Source organism: Mauremys reevesii, linkage group 8 (genome assembly GCF_016161935.1).
Source record: "Mauremys reevesii isolate NIE-2019 linkage group 8, ASM1616193v1, whole genome shotgun sequence".
Classification (NCBI taxonomy): domain Eukaryota; kingdom Metazoa; phylum Chordata; order Testudines; family Geoemydidae; genus Mauremys; species Mauremys reevesii.
In genome coordinates this window covers 3,221,981-3,238,826 of record NC_052630.1, presented here as the reverse complement: position 1 = coordinate 3,238,826, position 16,846 = coordinate 3,221,981, and the positions used below count along the sequence as shown (strand labels likewise).

General features: G+C 48.8%; 1 protein-coding gene across 5 annotated transcripts in view; it reads left to right on the top strand.

Annotated features, from left to right (window-relative positions):
• The window catches only part of CYFIP2 (cytoplasmic FMR1 interacting protein 2), a 76,697-nt gene extending 60,114 nt beyond the window's left edge, over nucleotides 1-16,583 (top strand). For 3 of the 5 annotated variants that reach the window (XM_039484833.1, XM_039484832.1, XM_039484836.1), the window contains 5 exons: nucleotides 5,897-5,969; nucleotides 6,492-6,586; nucleotides 11,725-11,963; nucleotides 13,839-13,986; nucleotides 14,671-14,838. In XM_039484833.1, coding sequence (XP_039340767.1) covers nucleotides 5,897-5,969; nucleotides 6,492-6,586; nucleotides 11,725-11,963; nucleotides 13,839-13,986; nucleotides 14,671-14,838 — 723 coding nt within the window. Of the gene's footprint in view, nucleotides 1-5,896; nucleotides 5,970-6,491; nucleotides 6,587-11,724; nucleotides 11,964-13,838; nucleotides 13,987-14,670 lie in introns of those variants that run through there. The other 2 variants (XM_039484831.1, XM_039484834.1) reach the window with 2 other exon arrangements.
• The last annotated feature ends 263 nt before the right edge of the window (nucleotides 16,584-16,846 follow it).

The following is a 16,846-nucleotide window of genomic DNA, read 5'->3' as shown; positions in this document are numbered from 1 at the left end:
TCCATAACTGCTTGGTAATCTTCCCTCTAGTGGCGGTCTAATGCCATGGATGTAATTGCTCTTACTGTTGCTTATGGTAGCTGTTGAGCTATTATATTGCATTAGACTATTGGCTGATAGTGAATGCTACAATTAAGGTGGGGAAATAGCTTCCATTCCCCCCCACCACACATACACACACACACAATTTCTGTTGTTGTTCCTTATCAATAACATTCTCAAATTCCTGTTGTAAGGCAGGGAGCCTTGGTTGGAGGGAGGAGAAGGGTGTTATTGACATTCCTAGTTCTTGCTCAGAAAATGGGTAAATACAGGCAGCAGCTGGAGAAAATAATTTCCCCGCTGGGACATGTTTCAGGGTTGAAGTAGCAGGGACAGAAATTGCATCGGAACAAGAGGATGCTTTTGCCCACATGGTATCAAGACATCACGCCATGCCCATGCCATGCTTCTGTGCCCACTCCCGGAACTCTCCATGCCACAAACCGCAGTGTCCGTATAGGACCCATGATGCCATCCCCTTCCCTCCACCTCCTGTGCTGACTACACCACACCCTGCACTCTCACAAACACGCTACAGCATTCACGGCTCTGTTCCTACCACGGTCCATGCTCCAGACTCTTACCAGCGTATTGTCAGGGTTATGGACCCCCCGCCAAGGCATCCCAAACAGGAAGATCTACTTGCACAATACAACAGACCTAACTGAGTCGTTCCCTCCAGCCCCCTGATCATTTTCACAGCTCTGTCCTGGCTAAATTGATAGTATGGCCAGCTCCAAATACATGTCCTACCCAGAGTTGCACAGAAACAGACCAAAACCTCTTTGTGCAGCGATGCCTCTATCTATGCAACCCAAAATAACGTTGTTCTTCTATGAGTTATTGTCTCTATGGGTGCTCCACATGAGGTGCCCGTGTGCCTTTGATCAGAGATTTTTTTCAGCAGTGTCCATGGGTCCTCACCTGCACCCTGTGCATCCTTGTGCTCCAGACAAAGGTATGTAGGGAAGGGCAGACCCACCACGACTAGTTCTTTTTCAACTTTCTGCGCTGTCTGGTAGATTAACCTTCTAGCTATCCGTTACCTCATTTTGTTTACTTAATTTATTTATATTTCTTACTTTTATTTGAGTATTCTTGGGGTTTTTCCCCGCGGCACATATTTGTGCCTTTGGCACCTGCCACCCCTGTTCTTTGTTGGCCACGGCTTCGGCATCTGCTACCCTCAGCCTCTTTGCCTGCGGCCTCCCTTCTGCAAGTCAGGCCCAAAACCTGGGCTTCAAACCCTGCCAGACCCGCCACAGGTCTTTTCCTCTCAGAGACAGGCAACCCAACTGGCTCTGCTGCCTGGGAGAGTTCCACATGCCATCAAAGCGCAGGGTCTGCTCAAGAGTAGCTCAAGGAAGCTGAAGGAGAACAGACTTACAATGCTCCTTACGGAGTGCTCCCTAAGGATCGATTCCCCCCCGTCTGCATTGGCTTCAGCCAAATACTCTGGCAATGCCTTTGGCTTTAGCTGCAGTGAGCGAAGATTAAGGGGAAACTTCTGAGGCGTCCAAACATTCTAAGAAGAGACTTGAGTCCCCTGTTAAGCAGTCTAAGCACAGGGGAAAAGTCAATCCAGACACCAGTGACTACAGAGCTCTCGTGTCCACTCCAGATACCACTGAAGCTCCTGCTTCCAGCACAAGAGTCCGGTACTGCCAGAAAGGGTTTCCAGTGCTCTGTGTCCTGAGAAGTCTCTTGGGAAGCAGCCCTGCTTTGCAGCAACCTCAATACGTTCGGAGACCTCCAGTCACAGAGACTCCTTAAAGAAACCACCAGCCCCAAATCCGGCACCTTTTGAGGGCCGCGGGCATAAGGAGCATGCAAACTGCTCATCTGGGTCATCTCTGGTACTCCTTGACTCACCTCAGCTCGAGGAGTACTACACCCATTCTACATCCTCATTCCGCTCCCAACAGAACCTCCGTGTGACAGAGGGGCCTGCATCCCCTTTACTAACAGGCACGGGGAGGATGTCCCTGTTGGTACCGACATACCCGCCAGTTCCGACCTATCAGTCGATCCAGCACATCCTCCCACAAAAGCTCGGCCACTGGTACTGACTCCAGTGCCAGCACCTATTTGACTGCTCGTATCAACACCTGTAGCTCCTCCAACGGAGGCACGGGATGGCACATCTTCAGAATCAGGCTTCCATGCCTGAGATTCGACCACCATCCCTTTCCAACCTCCCTCCCTGGTGGTTTACCCTGATGACATCACTCCAGGAACTAGTCGTCACCTGCCCCGCCAACTTTGGCAGGCACACCCTGGGAGGTCCTGCTCCTTTTCCTTATGCCCCCTCACAATGGGCTTTCTGGAGCCCTTGGGCCTCCTACGATGATCAATGTTATAGAGTACCCTCATGTAAAAGGGCCTGCCAGGTGGAGCAGGCCCTGGCACTCCGGGATCCTCTTCCCCAGCAAGCTCCCCATCAGGGAGACTTCAAGGAGCTCAGAGCTGAGGAGGAAGCACCTCCTTCCAGCAAATCCTCATCGTCTGTGGATGAGGCATTTACCCTCCACCATCCTACATGGACGATTTTTGAATGTTTCAGGGCCTGATAAGACGCGTGGCTGAGACTCTACCAAGTCCCCTAGGAAAGATCCATGAGACTCTCTGGGTGGATATCCTCCATCCACATCACATCTCCAGGCAAATTAGCAATGCCTGTTAGCGATGCCCTCTTGTCACAAGTCAGTAACATCTGGCAAACACCTGCCACCGTTCCACCCACCTGTCAGAGGACTAAAAAAAAATGCTACATTCTGGCCAAGGGCTCTAAATACCATTTTTTTCTTCACACCCTCAACCTCCTGGTGGTCAATGCAGTCAACAAAAGGAACAGACAGGACCAGTCGAGATCCACCCCTCATGACAGGGACCCTAACCGCCTAGATCTGCTCGGCCGCAAGAGTACGGCTAATTTTCACAATGTATTGAACATCTGCCACAGGATCGGATGGATCAATTTCAAGCCCTCATCTCTGAAGGACAGACCATTGCCAAAGTGTCTAGCACGTGTAACACCGACAGACCCCGGTTGTCGGCGAGCGGGATCGAACCTGGGACCTTTGTGCATGAGCCTCTACCGCATGAGCTAAAAGCCAACTGACTCTTAGCTAAGGCAGTAGAGCAGACTCAATCTCTCTCACTCTCAGTGGTCGCGGTGCCACTGGATAGGACAGAACCCCACACCCAGAACATGTGTGGGTTCCACACGCATCTCTCGGTGCAGCTGACAAAGCAGCTTGCTCTCTGGCTACTGCCCTAGTCATGTTGTGAGCTTCCTGTCTGCAGTGCTCCAGTCTCCCCCTGAGAAGTGCAGAATGCTGTAGAAGACCTCCCTTTTGAAGGGCCCAAGCTCTTCAGTGATTCAACTGACAAGTCCCTACATGCTCTCAAGGAGTCCTGGGTGATCCTGTGATCCCAGGGTACTTACATTACTGCGACCAAAAGAAAATGCAGTAAGTTGCAGATAGCCCAATGGTCTCACCTGGTTTAGTTTTTCATCTTCCAGAAACCAACTGAACCACATAACAAGAGGCCCAGGTATCACAAGGAGGGGCCATCTGCTACTACTGTCCAGTAGACGACTTAGGCTGCTTTGACCCTTTGGTCGAGGGCCACGAACCTCCCCAACTCTGTGGAACCTGTTCCCCACCCACCCTATAGGGAGTGTCTCTCCCATTCACACCTTCCTAGAAGCTCATCACATTGGACAGATGGATGCTGGAAGTAATTTCATCAGGCTACAATGTCCCTTCAACTCCTCCTCCCGTTTCTTGTCCTTTTTCAGGGATCCTTTTCACAAGGGTCTCTTGAGGCAGGAAGTGCAATCCCTCCTGCTACTATGGGTTTCTGCTCAAGGAGAGGATTTAGTGGCAACTCCCTGGGAGATGCCTTCCTCACTCATTGGCTTCGAGTGCTGTTATATCCCTATCCTCCAACACCTTTGCTCCTCGGAGTCTTGAACAAGCTGAAATAAGAGAAATCAGTGGTTATCCTTATAGCCCCAACATGGCTACAAGACAGGTATGGTTCCTCTAGCTCTGATGCCACCTCTTCTCCTCCCTCTGGTGACAGACCCCCCTGGCCCAGAAGTCAGGCTGTGTGACCCATTCCAATCTCGCCTTGTTACACCTCCATGCACGGCTCCTCAATGGCTCTTGAGCCCGGAGCAGAATTGTCCTCTTGAGGGACAGTCGGAAGTGGAACTGCAGGTGATACTGTGGAACAGTCGGAAGCCGAGCATGACAAAAGCCGGCTTGTAAAAGTGGAAGTGTTCCAGCTTTAGTGTGCACAGCAGTCATCCCCATCCGAGACAGACCTCCCTGTCGGGCTTGACTACCTGTTCCATATAAAAACCCGAGGCTTCTCATTCAGCTCTATTAAAGTCCACCTAGCTGCCATTAGAGCCTTTCACCAGCCAATTGAAGGGGTTTCAGTTTGTGCTCCTCCTACCACCACAAGATTCCTGAAGGAATTGACCAACGTCTTCCCTCACATCAGTCAGCTCACTCCACCTTGGGAGGCTAATTAATTTGCTGTGCCTTGAGAACCCTCCTCCCCCTTTGAACTCTGGGGAGTTGTTTCCTTTTCCACGTATCCTTCAAAACCACATACTTCATGGCCATGTCTCCAGATCAGACGCAGCCTTTGGTAAGGCCACTCTCCAAACCGTTGTGAACTTGTCTTCTCAGCATCCTCCTCCATAATAGGTGTACTCCTTGGGAGATACCTGGTGTGGAGCACCCATAAGGACAATAACTCAAAGGAGAGGTTACTTACTTTGTACAGTAACTGGAGTTCTTTCAGAGGTTTTATCCCTATGGGTGGCTCCACTGCCCACCCTCCTTTCCCCTCTGCCTCGGAGTTCTTGCCTTTGGACTTGTTGAGAAGGAAGTGGCGTGATGGCAGATCCACCTCTCCCTGTATAACCTCGGTCCAGAGCATGAGGATGTGTAGGGTGCAGGTGCAGACCCATGGACACTGCTGAAGAAAACTCTCCACTCAAAGGCGCACGGGTGCACACGGAACTCCCACAGGGACAAAACATCTCAGAGAACTCCAGCTACTGGGTAAGTAACCTCTCCTTTTTCCTTGCTGCCATCTCCCATTGCAAACTCATACAATTTGTTGTCGGCCATCACTCTTTCAGTATTACTCTTTCCAGGTTTCTCGTCTTGTATGTCTGTGTTTTGGATTAATTTCCCCAAGTGTGCTGGCATGTGTTTTTCCAAGTGGCATCTCATTTTGTTATTCCTTTCTAGCCCTTTTTGTATGAGTTCTCTAGTCTGCCTGGGGTGCACCACACCTTTGGTCTGATAGAATTGGCTGTAAAGGCCTATCCAAATGAACTAAATCCAAACAAACATACTATGTAAGGTTCGGTAACAGCTCCTAGGATTCATATATGTATGTACATACACACCTTGCAGCAATTAAGCCAACAAGTTCTTCCTATCAAGAGGATGTCTTGAGGATCTTTAGAAAATAAATGATAGGAAGTCATCAAGTTAGAGTAAAACAGAAATCATTTCCTTCCTGTGCTTCTAGACTCGGAGTCAGTGAGTGCTCAGTATAGCCTTCTGGGCTTATTCAGACAGGAAGTTATTTAATGGAGCTATACAAACCTTTCTGGTTTAGGTTTAAAGGGCTTTGGGCAGGTACTTTTTTCCAGTTTCACTTCACAGGGGGTCAGACCTCTTACGTTACTATGGGGCTGGATTTGAATACGCGCCCTAGAGGTGAACAGGTCCATGTGCTCTTGCCAACCCCCTGAGCCATATACTCAGTCCCTTAAGGAATTTTTTAACTTATTTTATTTTTCTTCCTCCTGCCTCAGTCCCAGGAAGAAGTTTGTGATTTGCTGCATGCTGCTCCCTTCCAAAATATTTTGCCCAGGGTCTACATCAAAGGTAAGAAGTCAAGAGGGAAGCAGAGACCAGTGCTTATTCCCCTACCTAGAATCCCCCCCTTAATGTTGCAGATTTGTTTCTTATGCTGCGTTCTGCCCTTTCACAGACAGTGATGCAGTAGAAAGTCAGGTGGAGGACAAGTGCCAGCCAGGATGTTTATAGTCTAGTTACCCAGGTTGAAGCACTCGTTAGCCATTCCATTTCTTTCAGTTTTAAAAGCCGTTTAGCAATGTGCAAGTGGGCCTGGAGAAGGACAGCATGAAATGTGCCACAGCTGATTGATAACAGTAAGATGTGTGCTTTTAAAACAGGGCCCTTTTACAAACTTACAATGAAGCTGCTAGTGCGGAGACTGTAATCACACCCCCTTCCGCTGCACGTCGCCCGATTCCCTTTCCCGCTGGTGTTCTGACCCCCTGAGCCAGAGCAGACAATGGTGGGGAGGCAGCTCCAGGCGACTCTGTGGAAATGCCGGCTTGTCACTGCCTAGTCTTATGTCACTGTTTGCTGCTCGCTTGACAGAAGGAGAACGCTTGGAGGTACGCATGAAGCGTCTCGAAGCCAAATATGCCCCACTTCACCTGGTTCCCTTAATAGAGAGGCTGGGAACTCCTCAGGTAAGGATTCCTTTGCAACCCCTAGGAGATGGCTACTGAAAATTCCCAGCAGTCCCCTGATTGCCCATTCGGCCTTAGGAAAGTGCTCCAATTTTTATTCCAAAATGCTGCACAGCTCCTCCCTTCCCCTGAGAAGAGGGTTCTCTCTGGGCAGATGCTTTATTGAATTACCTGCACCCATTGGCTTCTCAGGGAAGTCTGATTTCTTTTATTCCGGACTGCCATTTTTCTGCTGATCAGACAAATTTAAACCCTTGCCTCTAGTGGCTGATGAGGTCTGTCAGGGAGATTTAGGAGCTGGTGTAAAGTTGGCATGTTAGTGCTGCCTTTCAGGAAGGCAGGGTGCTAACCGTGCTGCAATAGGGGTGGTGGGGTGAATGCTCAGAAGCCAGCTCTGAACATTAACAACTTTGAAAATTGCCACCTACTGCCATAGGTATTTTCACAGGAGGGAATTATGTGGGGGGGGACATGTGGGGGTTGTTACTGACCTTGGGGATAACCATCAAGTCTTTAAGCCCCCAGTTCAGGAAAGTATTTACGCACACACTTAAGTCCATCCATATTCAGGAAATCATATAAACGCTTGTTTAACTTTAAACATGTGCATGGGGCTTAAGCATGTGCGTAAAGTTACGCATGCATTTAGATCACTGTTTCTCAAACTGGGGTCGCCACTTCTACAGGGAAAGCCCCTGGCTGGCTGGGCCGGTTTGATTATCTGCCCCGTCCGCAGGTCCGGCCGATCGCGGCTCCCACTAGCTGCGGTTCGCCGCTTCAGGCCAATGGGAGCTGCTGGAAGTGACAGCCAGTAAGTCCCTCGGCCTGTGCCGCTTCCAGCAGCTCCCGTTGGCCTGGAGCAGCAAACCGCAGCCAGTGGGAGCTGCGATCAGTCAGACCTGCGGACGCGGCAGGTAAACAAACCAGCCCAGCCAGCCAGGGGCTTTCCCTACACAAGCGGCAACCCCAGTTTGAGAAACACGGATTTAAATACTTTCCTGCATAGGGATGCTTTCATGAATCGGGGCCTTAATGGAAAGATCTATATTTTATGCTGAAGTTATGACACCATTTTAAAATCTCTCAACAAAATAAACAAACATAATGGTTGAAATCCTGGCTCCACTGAAGTCAATGGCTGAACCCCCAGTGATTTCAGTGGGGCCAGGATTTCACCCAGTGTCTCTATCAAAATGCTGCTTTCTTTTAGTTAATAGAATAAGATGTATTTGAGACATTGAATTAGATTAACTTCCTCACACAGTAATTTTCTGTAGCTGGAATGAACATCCAGCAATAAAAAGTGACAGATCTGTGGACAGGATCCAGGCAATTAACTTTCCTAATTTCCAATGGATCATATTTATAATTCAAGGTCATGTGGAACTTTGCCTCTCTGGGAATAATATGAAACAAAAAAACAGAAAGTGTAGCAGAGGATTCTGTTCTGATTTGTGGGCACTTCTCATCTCTCATATAGTTCCCTTTGTAAAGGGGCATTGTTGAGATATAAATCACCACTGTGCTTTTATGTGTGTGTGTCTATCCTTCCTTGCAAAATCATCCTTAAATTCTACTGTATAAAGTCCACTTGCTGCTTCTCCTCACCATATTTATTATGATCAAACAAAAGGTATTTCATTTTCCCCACTAAAATTAGCTCACTCTAGTGTGCTCCCAAGTTCTTCACGTACATACTTTTGGAAACCAAAGTTATGAGAACTCAGAAACTCAGATGTAAATAAACATAACTGTATTTGTTGATAGTGTCCCACTGCTCCTGGAAATGCAGTTTTGGACACAAACATCAACGTTTTTGTGCACAGAAGACGTAGGCACCCAAAAGCAGGTGTCTGGAAACCTGCTTACGAGCACATTTCAGCTCTTCGGGTTTGGATGCCATTAATGAAAATTTGGTCCTGTGCAGTTGACATACTAAACGCTGTGGTCTAAGGGCCTCATCTTATGCCGACTGATGTCAGTGAGAGTCTTTCCATGGCTTTGGCCCAGGCTGTAGATGGTTTGTGCATTAAAAGGGGGCTATGTGTAGGCTGGGTTTATACAATGACAAGCAAACAGGCAGTGAGCAGGACTTAAATCATCATTTGTGTGTGAGATTAATGCAGAATCCGAGGTGCCAGAATGGCTCATTGAGTAAACTCCCCAACAAGAATGAGAAAATGTCCATTTAGCAGAGTGAGCCTAGCTGCCCCCTCTCCCCCCGCAGGCAGTGGGAGGTGACCCATGGAGCTCAGTGGGACTAGAGTTGGGCCCTCCTGCAAAGCCCACCCTTAGTTGCAGCAGCTTGTGAGTCGTATGCTGCCCTCACCCTCCCACTGTAACGCTGTTCACGAGAGTTCAGTATCTCGGACACGACACAGGCGTGTTTCTTACCACTGGGACATGATGACGGGACTTCAGACTCCAGGTCTGGCTTTGATATACGAGTATTGCCCTCCACTGCTGTTAGCCTGGTAGGCAGCCACATGGCCAGCCTTATATTAAGGCTTTCTGATGATCAGCCATAGGACCAAAGTCTGCCCTTGAATGCCTGGAGATCCTGCTTCATCCCTGGTAGCGCTGTGTGTGCGGCTGAGGGCAGAACTGGTCCTTTTACAGTTTCTTCAAAAATCATATATTGAGATTATTGGACTAGTTCATTCCAGACAATCTGACCTCACTGAAGCGGGTGTGCATGGCGAATGGATCCCACGAACAGTAACACTGTAAATAAATAATACAATCCCTTAGCCTGCTGAGCAGACACTAATGTCAGGTCGGTTTCTGTGCCCACCAGCCCATGTGCATGCAGATTTAGTGGCCATGTTGCTGTGGGCCCACTCAGTATTTTAGCCTTGAAATTCTAGCCGGGCGGCTGTGCTACAGGCATGCTCTGCAGGAATCACTCTACCCACCTATCCACTAAGGCATATCTCCCTGCCACCACTACCAGCTCGGTGTCTGAGCACCAGGGAAGTGAAGCAGTTATGTGAAACCCACATTCTGCAGTTTAACAGAGTTAGAGCTGGTGCTGCTGCCTGGCAGAATCTGTACTCTCCCTTGCCTTTCACTGTATATTTTCTCTTCGTTGAATATTAATTGCCTGGTGCTTTTATGCTACCAGGCTGTCCTTGTAACTGCAGCAGGCGGTAATTGTAGAACTTCCACTTTCAATATTTACCAAACAAATACTGCCTGCATAAACCACTTCTAATGAAGTGGGGTGTCAAGGCACGGCCAGGGCTTTTTAAACGTCTGGTGGAGACAAGTTTCAGGAGTTCCTGGCTTTCGATTAGTGGGGACCTGTGGTTTAGGGCAGCAAAAAGGACAGAGTGAATGACTGGATCCACTGCCACTAGATTTGTCTCTGTAGGTGGCTAAAATGTTACTAATTAGGGCAATCAGCTGAGTAGAATGAGCCCCAGATGTTTCCAAAACCAGATCCCCACAAGTCGACATTAATTTGGATGCACTGTCTTGTAAGTAATTTGAGCAAACACTCACCTTCTCACTGTCTACCTGGGCCACACCCCTGCCCCTTCCATCTGCGACCCGCATCCAGTATTGATCCTGATCAGATAAAAATGTATTTGTTATAGAAGCTCCTGGGATAGTCAGAAATATAGCAACTGCTTAAAGCCACAGGAAACCCCCTAGCATGGGCAGTAAGGCTAGAAAGTGCCACATCTGCTGTGCATGCAGGTGCCATGTAACACCGGGAGCAAAGTGCTCTGTCCATGGGAATAAAACGCCTCGACAAACACTCAGACGAGGGTGATCTTCTGGGACCACAGCAGACCCAACACGTTTTGACTCCCCGGCCAGGCAGGCATGGTAACAAAGCTATGCTTCCATTTACCTTGTTACGCTTGGCAAATGTAATTGTAACTCAATGCACCATTTTCCTAACTGACTGCACGGGCCCTGGGAGGAAGCAGTGGGAGTCAACAATGCAGGTGGAAATGGCACGAAACAACGATTACAAGAGCCAAAAGAAAGTTAACTAATGATACTCTTCAAACTAGCACAACTCACTGCTGCTACAGACAATAACCAGAGCTGCTTTGCTAGGGCAAAGGACACAGTTGCTTTTATGCCCTAAATCACCTTTTTTTCTAGGGTAGGGACTGTCACTGAGGGATGAAATGAGGCCAGATTCTGCTCTGTTACACAGTGTGCATCTGGGTAACTCTGTTGATGTCAGTGGAACTATTCCAGATTTGCACGGGTGTATCTGAGAGTAGGTATTATTCAGTTCTCAGTATGCTTATACATTTCACCCCCATCCTCCCAAAAGTTCATGAAGTTGGTTACCTCAAGCGTCTTCTAAAATATGCTTTTTTCCCCCAGTACTAAGTTTGTGGTGGCTTCAAATATTTTTCAGAGCGTTTTTTTAATCCTACCTAGAAAACAAGCCAAGAATTTTACAGCATTCCTGCTTTTTAAAGAGATCATGGCAAGGCTAGGAGAGGATGTACCCGACATCCTCTCAAAGTCTGCATAAACCCGTTTTTCAAAGCTAAACGTGCACAGTGTTTGCATATGTCTAACTGGGTGTGCCTATTAGGTATTTGCACACACCATATTGGATCAGTTGCTATGAACAACCCTATCATAGCAAACAAGTGTGTACAGGGAGTATCCCTATAATAACAAACTAGTGTCCACAGCTCAGGTCTCACCAATCACCCTACAGTAACAGAGCAGGCTTCATTGTCTACTATCCATGAGTGGTATGACAGAAACAACCCAGTACATGCAGTCCAGCAGTCCCGAGCAGTCCCACAGTAACATAGCCGTGTGCAGGCAGGATTGAGGATAAATGCTTCTGGATGAAAGCAGACTTCAGCATCTAACTTCCAAGGTATTCAGTTATTTCCAAAGGATAAAAATGTTTAGACTTATGCAAAATATTTGAGGACTATGTCCTTTATATTCTTCTGCCCTACCCTAAGTGGGATGGCTGTTCTCAGGAGGGGCGTACCACGGGAACATGTCAGAGGTAAGGTCTGGTCTTGCATGGAATATGATATGAAATACGAAAGAACTGAGAGAGGCAGGATGGAGATCAGTGCAGAATTCCAAAAGGGAGGTCATTACACACCCGCTTTTGTTTCTGTGGTTATCTTCCTTCTCAGCAAATAGCCATTGCTCGGGAGGGTGACTTGCTGACCAAGGAGCGGCTGTGCTGTGGGCTCTCCATGTTCGAGGTGATCCTGACGCGCATTCGCAGCTACCTGCAGGACCCAATCTGGCGTGGGCCTCCCCCTACCAACGGGGTCATGCACGTGGATGAGTGTGTCGAGTTCCACCGGCTCTGGAGTGCCATGCAGTTCGTGTACTGCATCCCCGTGGGGACAAACGAGTTCACTGCAGAGTGAGTTTACCTGCACTGGTGCTGGCCTCAGCGCTGTTTGTGGGTTAGCGTGTGCCAGCCGGGCATGTGAGGATTGTGAGGGATACCCAGACTCTTGGTCAGAGAAGCGTGTTGTGATAATGTGGAACCCTAGGTAACAACCAAGCAGTACTGTAATACAGAGCCTTTTACCTCCACTGCCAGTTCAAAGCCCGCTGCAGCTGGGCACGACTGTCTAATGGCAGCCCATATGAAATATGTTTGGCGCTGCCAGGGAACTGATATCCCAGTCACAAAAGCCAGCCCCACAAACAGAGGCCAGGCATACAATGGGCTGAGACACAGAACTAGAATAATAATAATGCCTTGTTCTTGCGTAGTAACTGTCGGTAGATCAGAATCATTATCCCCTTTATAGATGAGGGCACCGTTTTGCCCAAAGTCACCCCACAGGCTGAGCCAGGAATAGAATCCAGGTCTCCTGAGTCCCAGTGCAGTGTGCTGGCCACTAGGCCACATTGCCTACCCCTCAGGGCTGCAGTGGAGCTGGCGAGATTGGGCTGGGCCTGTTCTGTGGCTGAGCAGAGGACTCCACTCTCCAGGGCTGTTGATTTGGCACCATTCACAAGTAGTAACATTCACAGAAAGTGTAAAAGCCGGGATAGAGCATGATGTGAGGACAGTCACTGAGATGAACATGCAGGCAAAGGGGGCCACCGGCAGGTACATCTTCCGCAGCCTGAGGCAATAGAGAGAGCGGGAGCGCGGTGTAAGATACCGGGGTTATCCCTAGTGTAAAGGAAGATCTCACAACAACTCTTCCACTTACACCAAGCGCGTTGGTATTTTTCCTTCATTTCTGCACAGCCACGATAAGGGTGGTGACGAAACACCCCCTTGGCGATGAAGTGAGATTGCACTGCATTAGCCTAGCTCAGCGGTTCTCAAACTGTGGGTCAGGACCTCAGAGTGGGTCGGGACCCCATTTTCATGGGGTCGCTAGGGCTGGCTTAGACTTGCTGGGGCTCGGGGATGAAGCCCGAGCCGCACTGCCTGAGGGATTCAGCTCTGGGTGGTAGGGCTCAGGTTACAGGCCCCCTGGCTGGGACTGAAGCCCTTAGGCTGTGGCTTAGACCCCTTTCACACCCAGAGCAGGGGGCTCAGGCTTTGGCTTCGACTCCCCCACCTGGGGCAGTGTGAATCAGGCTTTGGTCCCCCCCCATCCTGGGGTCATGTTGCAATTTTTGTTGTTAGAAGGGAGGGTGGGGGTGCAACGAAGTGTGAGAACCCCTGGCCTAGCTGCAGCCTTCTGGTCTGTTCAGTTTCCTGTTGTGGTTTATTTCTATTACTGGGGCCCCTAAGGAACCCAGCGAAGATCAAGGCCTCTTAGTGCGGGACAGACACAGCGAAACAGAAACAACAAGGAGTCCGGTGGCACCTTAAAGACTAACAAGGTGCCACCGGACTCCTTGTTGTTTTTGTGGATACAGACTAACACAGCTACCTCCTGATACTTGACAGCAAAACAGACTTTGCCCCAATGAGTTTTCAAGCTAAATAGGAAGATAAAAGATGGGAAGAGAAACTGAGGCACAGCGAGAGGAAGGGACTTGCTGGAGGTCACCGAGCAGCATATTGTCAAAGCTGGGAATAGAAACCAGGTCTTCTAAGTTCCGTCCGCTAGGCCATGCTGCCTGCTTTGAGCTCCGAGGAGACAGGCTGGCTCCACTGGGGTTCTGCATGGCTGCTTTTTAGTTCATTTGCTCTCACGCACATTTACACGGTAGCTGTGTGAAAGAGTCAAGACAGCAGGAATTCAGTGAGGAAGGTGACTCATATCATGTGGGACAACCCTTCTCTAAATAGCTCCTCTCATGTCTCTCTGGCCCTCTCCAGGCAGTGCTTTGGAGACGGTTTGAATTGGGCAGGCTGCTCCGTCATTGTTCTCCTCGGGCAGCAGCGGCGCTTCGACCTCTTTGACTTCTGTTACCATCTGCTGAAGGTGCAGAGACAGGATGGGAAGGATGAAATCATCAAGAACGTGGTAAGGCCGGGGACAGCCACCTCCCACCCCCTTTTGAAGGGTCAGAAACACAAAACTACCCTCTCCCTGCTCTGGCACTGTAACAGGGTCTCACATCCGATGAAGTGGGTATTCACCCACGAAAGCTCATGCTGCAAAACGTCTGTTAGTCTATAAGGTGCCACAGGATTCTTTGCTGCTTCTAGGGTCTCACTGTTATTCACAGATGGACAACAAGGTGCTGAATCCCCAACGGGGGTCCCAGTGTGTCTTTAAACAACGCCCAGATTGGGCTAGAGCCATCCACGGTGGGATTCCTACCTGGAGTTGCAGCAGAGAGGCCAAGGCTTTAACGGGGCATGGGAACAGAACCCTTTTGCTCTTAAAGTGGGGACCTTCAGCTTGGCCGTGGGGAGCTGCATGCAAATAATAATTAATAATAATGCCCATTAGCCATACTGTCATTGCACCGGCTTTAGCAATAAGTAAGTCGGGGAGGGGGGGAATTAGGTTAGACTTGGCATGACTCAGGGCCCACAGAATGGAGGTGACTCGCTGTTCACTGTGGGGAGCGAGGTGGAAATGTAACAGGGGTTGTAACTGCCCCACTGAGGTTTCCTACTAGCGGGCTCGTGGTACTGGTTATGCTTTCCAGCAGACCAAGAGGGATTGCTTCATCTCTCGGCCTTCTTTTCCCCTCTCCAGCCCCTGAAGAAGATGGCTGACCGCATCAGGAAGTATCAGATTCTGAACAACGAGATTTTCGCCATCCTGAACAAGTACATGAAGTCTGTGGAAACAGACAGCTCCACGGTTGAGCATGTGCGCTGCTTCCAGCCTCCCATCCACCAGTCCCTGGCTACCACTTGCTAAGCAGCAAGTGCTAGTGTGGATATTAAACCCCTTTGGGATTAGGGAGGAACAGTGACTGGATCAGAACAAGAACTGGGAAGGGGAAACTTGACAATGTGGCTCTGGCAACAAGAGAGATTGGGTACACCCGATACACACATCTTCCTAGCTGGCCCTGTTTGAGTGCATGTGCTGTAGCATCCCTGTGGTTGGCTTTACCTGTAGCTTTGAGACTGGGTGTGGGAGGGGGGCAGGATGTGCTTTTCTTCCCTGCAGTGGGTTGGGTTTTTTTGGTTTTGTTTTTCTGTGATACGTCCAGTCAAACCCAAAACTCTGAAGCCATATTAGAGTCCTAGGTGTCGGGTTCCAGTCACGAGCTGATTGTTTCAGAGTGCCAGAAGCCATCTCCCACTGCCGCAAGTGGAACTTCCCCTGTGATGCATGACAGCGGCAGGAGGGTTTGAAGACGTCCCTCATTTGGTGAGGCACAATAGCAGCACTTTTCACTTGCCAGCCCACAGAGGAAGAAGTCATCTGACCAGAGAAAAGAAACCAAGTAGATTCAGAGTTTGAGTCTAGTGTCACTGCTTACATGGGGTTGGAGATTTCCCCACTCTTTTCACCGTGCCTGCATTTCAGAGAGCTGGGAGACAAGATACCATCCTGGTGGTTTCCCACTACATGCCATAGCCCCACTACTAATTCAAAAGAGGTGCCCCTGAAGCTATATCTACCAGGGAGTAAACAATGAAATCGCCTAATGAATGCTGTGGGCTGCATTTACCTGAAAATTCCACTCGCTATATTCCTGGGGTGGGAGGAGGAATCAGCGATCCTGGCAGCCCGGCTTACCTCCAGAATGTACATGTACTTTGGTTTTTAGCCAAGGATCAAACATCCACATTTGACAATGAGCTGGAAGCTACAATTTGTGTCCATTCTTGAGTGATGGTTTTCTTGGTTTCAAATGAGTTCCTCCAGTGCATATGCCTACAGGGCATGGAGAGTTCCAGTCGGGGTGAACGGAAACCCTATTACACAGAAACAGCAGGATCCTTTAGAGCAGAGGAAATGAAATAAGCGTCAGAAAGGAGATGACTATAGTACTCAGAGGGTTCTACAAAGGAAATACAGGATTCTGTTTCCTTCTGACTCTTAAACATTGTCCAAGATCCTGTGAGATTAAAAGAACCTAGTTGAATCATCAAGGAAAATTTCAGAACTCATTGTCTTCCCTTCTTCCCCACATCAACTTCTTTGAAGTGAGATGAAGGGTCTTCTTTGATGTGGCAAAAAGCTAAGGGGCCAGATCCGGATCTCATCTATACAGGGGTAAACCTGGTGTAACCCCATGGACTTCAGTGAAGTCACTCCAGATTTACACAGATATAGATGAGATCAGACCCTGCCCTCTCCTCACCTCTCTTAATCCACCCTGGCCTCACCCCTGAGAAAGTTTTAATTTCTTGATTTTATTTAGGTTAAATCAGACCTTTGCCATTATGTAATAGAGCCATGTTAATGCACTGTATCTCAACATAACCCAGACACTCTGTTCAGCTTATTTAGGACAATGCAGTGCTCTCACAAATGCTGGGAAGCCAGAGACAGTGGGTAATTACTCTGTCTGAGGGAACAGAAAGTAGATCAGTTCAAGAGGTGTCCCGAGTGGAACATTCTGTCTATTTTCAGAGTAGCAGCCGTGTTAGTCTGTATCCGCAAAAAGAACAGGAGCACTTGTGGCACCTTAGAGACTAACAAATTTATTTGAGCATAAGCTTTCGTGGGCTACAGCCCACTTCATCGGATGCATAGAATGGAACATATAGTGAGGAGATATATACATACAGACTGTGAATGGCTTGCCAATTACAGAACCAGTTTCTCCTCCCTTGGCTTTCACACCTCAGCTGCTGGAACAGGGCCCCATCCTCCCTGATTGATCTAACCTCGTTATCTCTAGCTTGCTTCTTGCTTGCTTATATATACACACCTGTCCCTGGAAATTTCCACTGCTTGCATCCGAAGA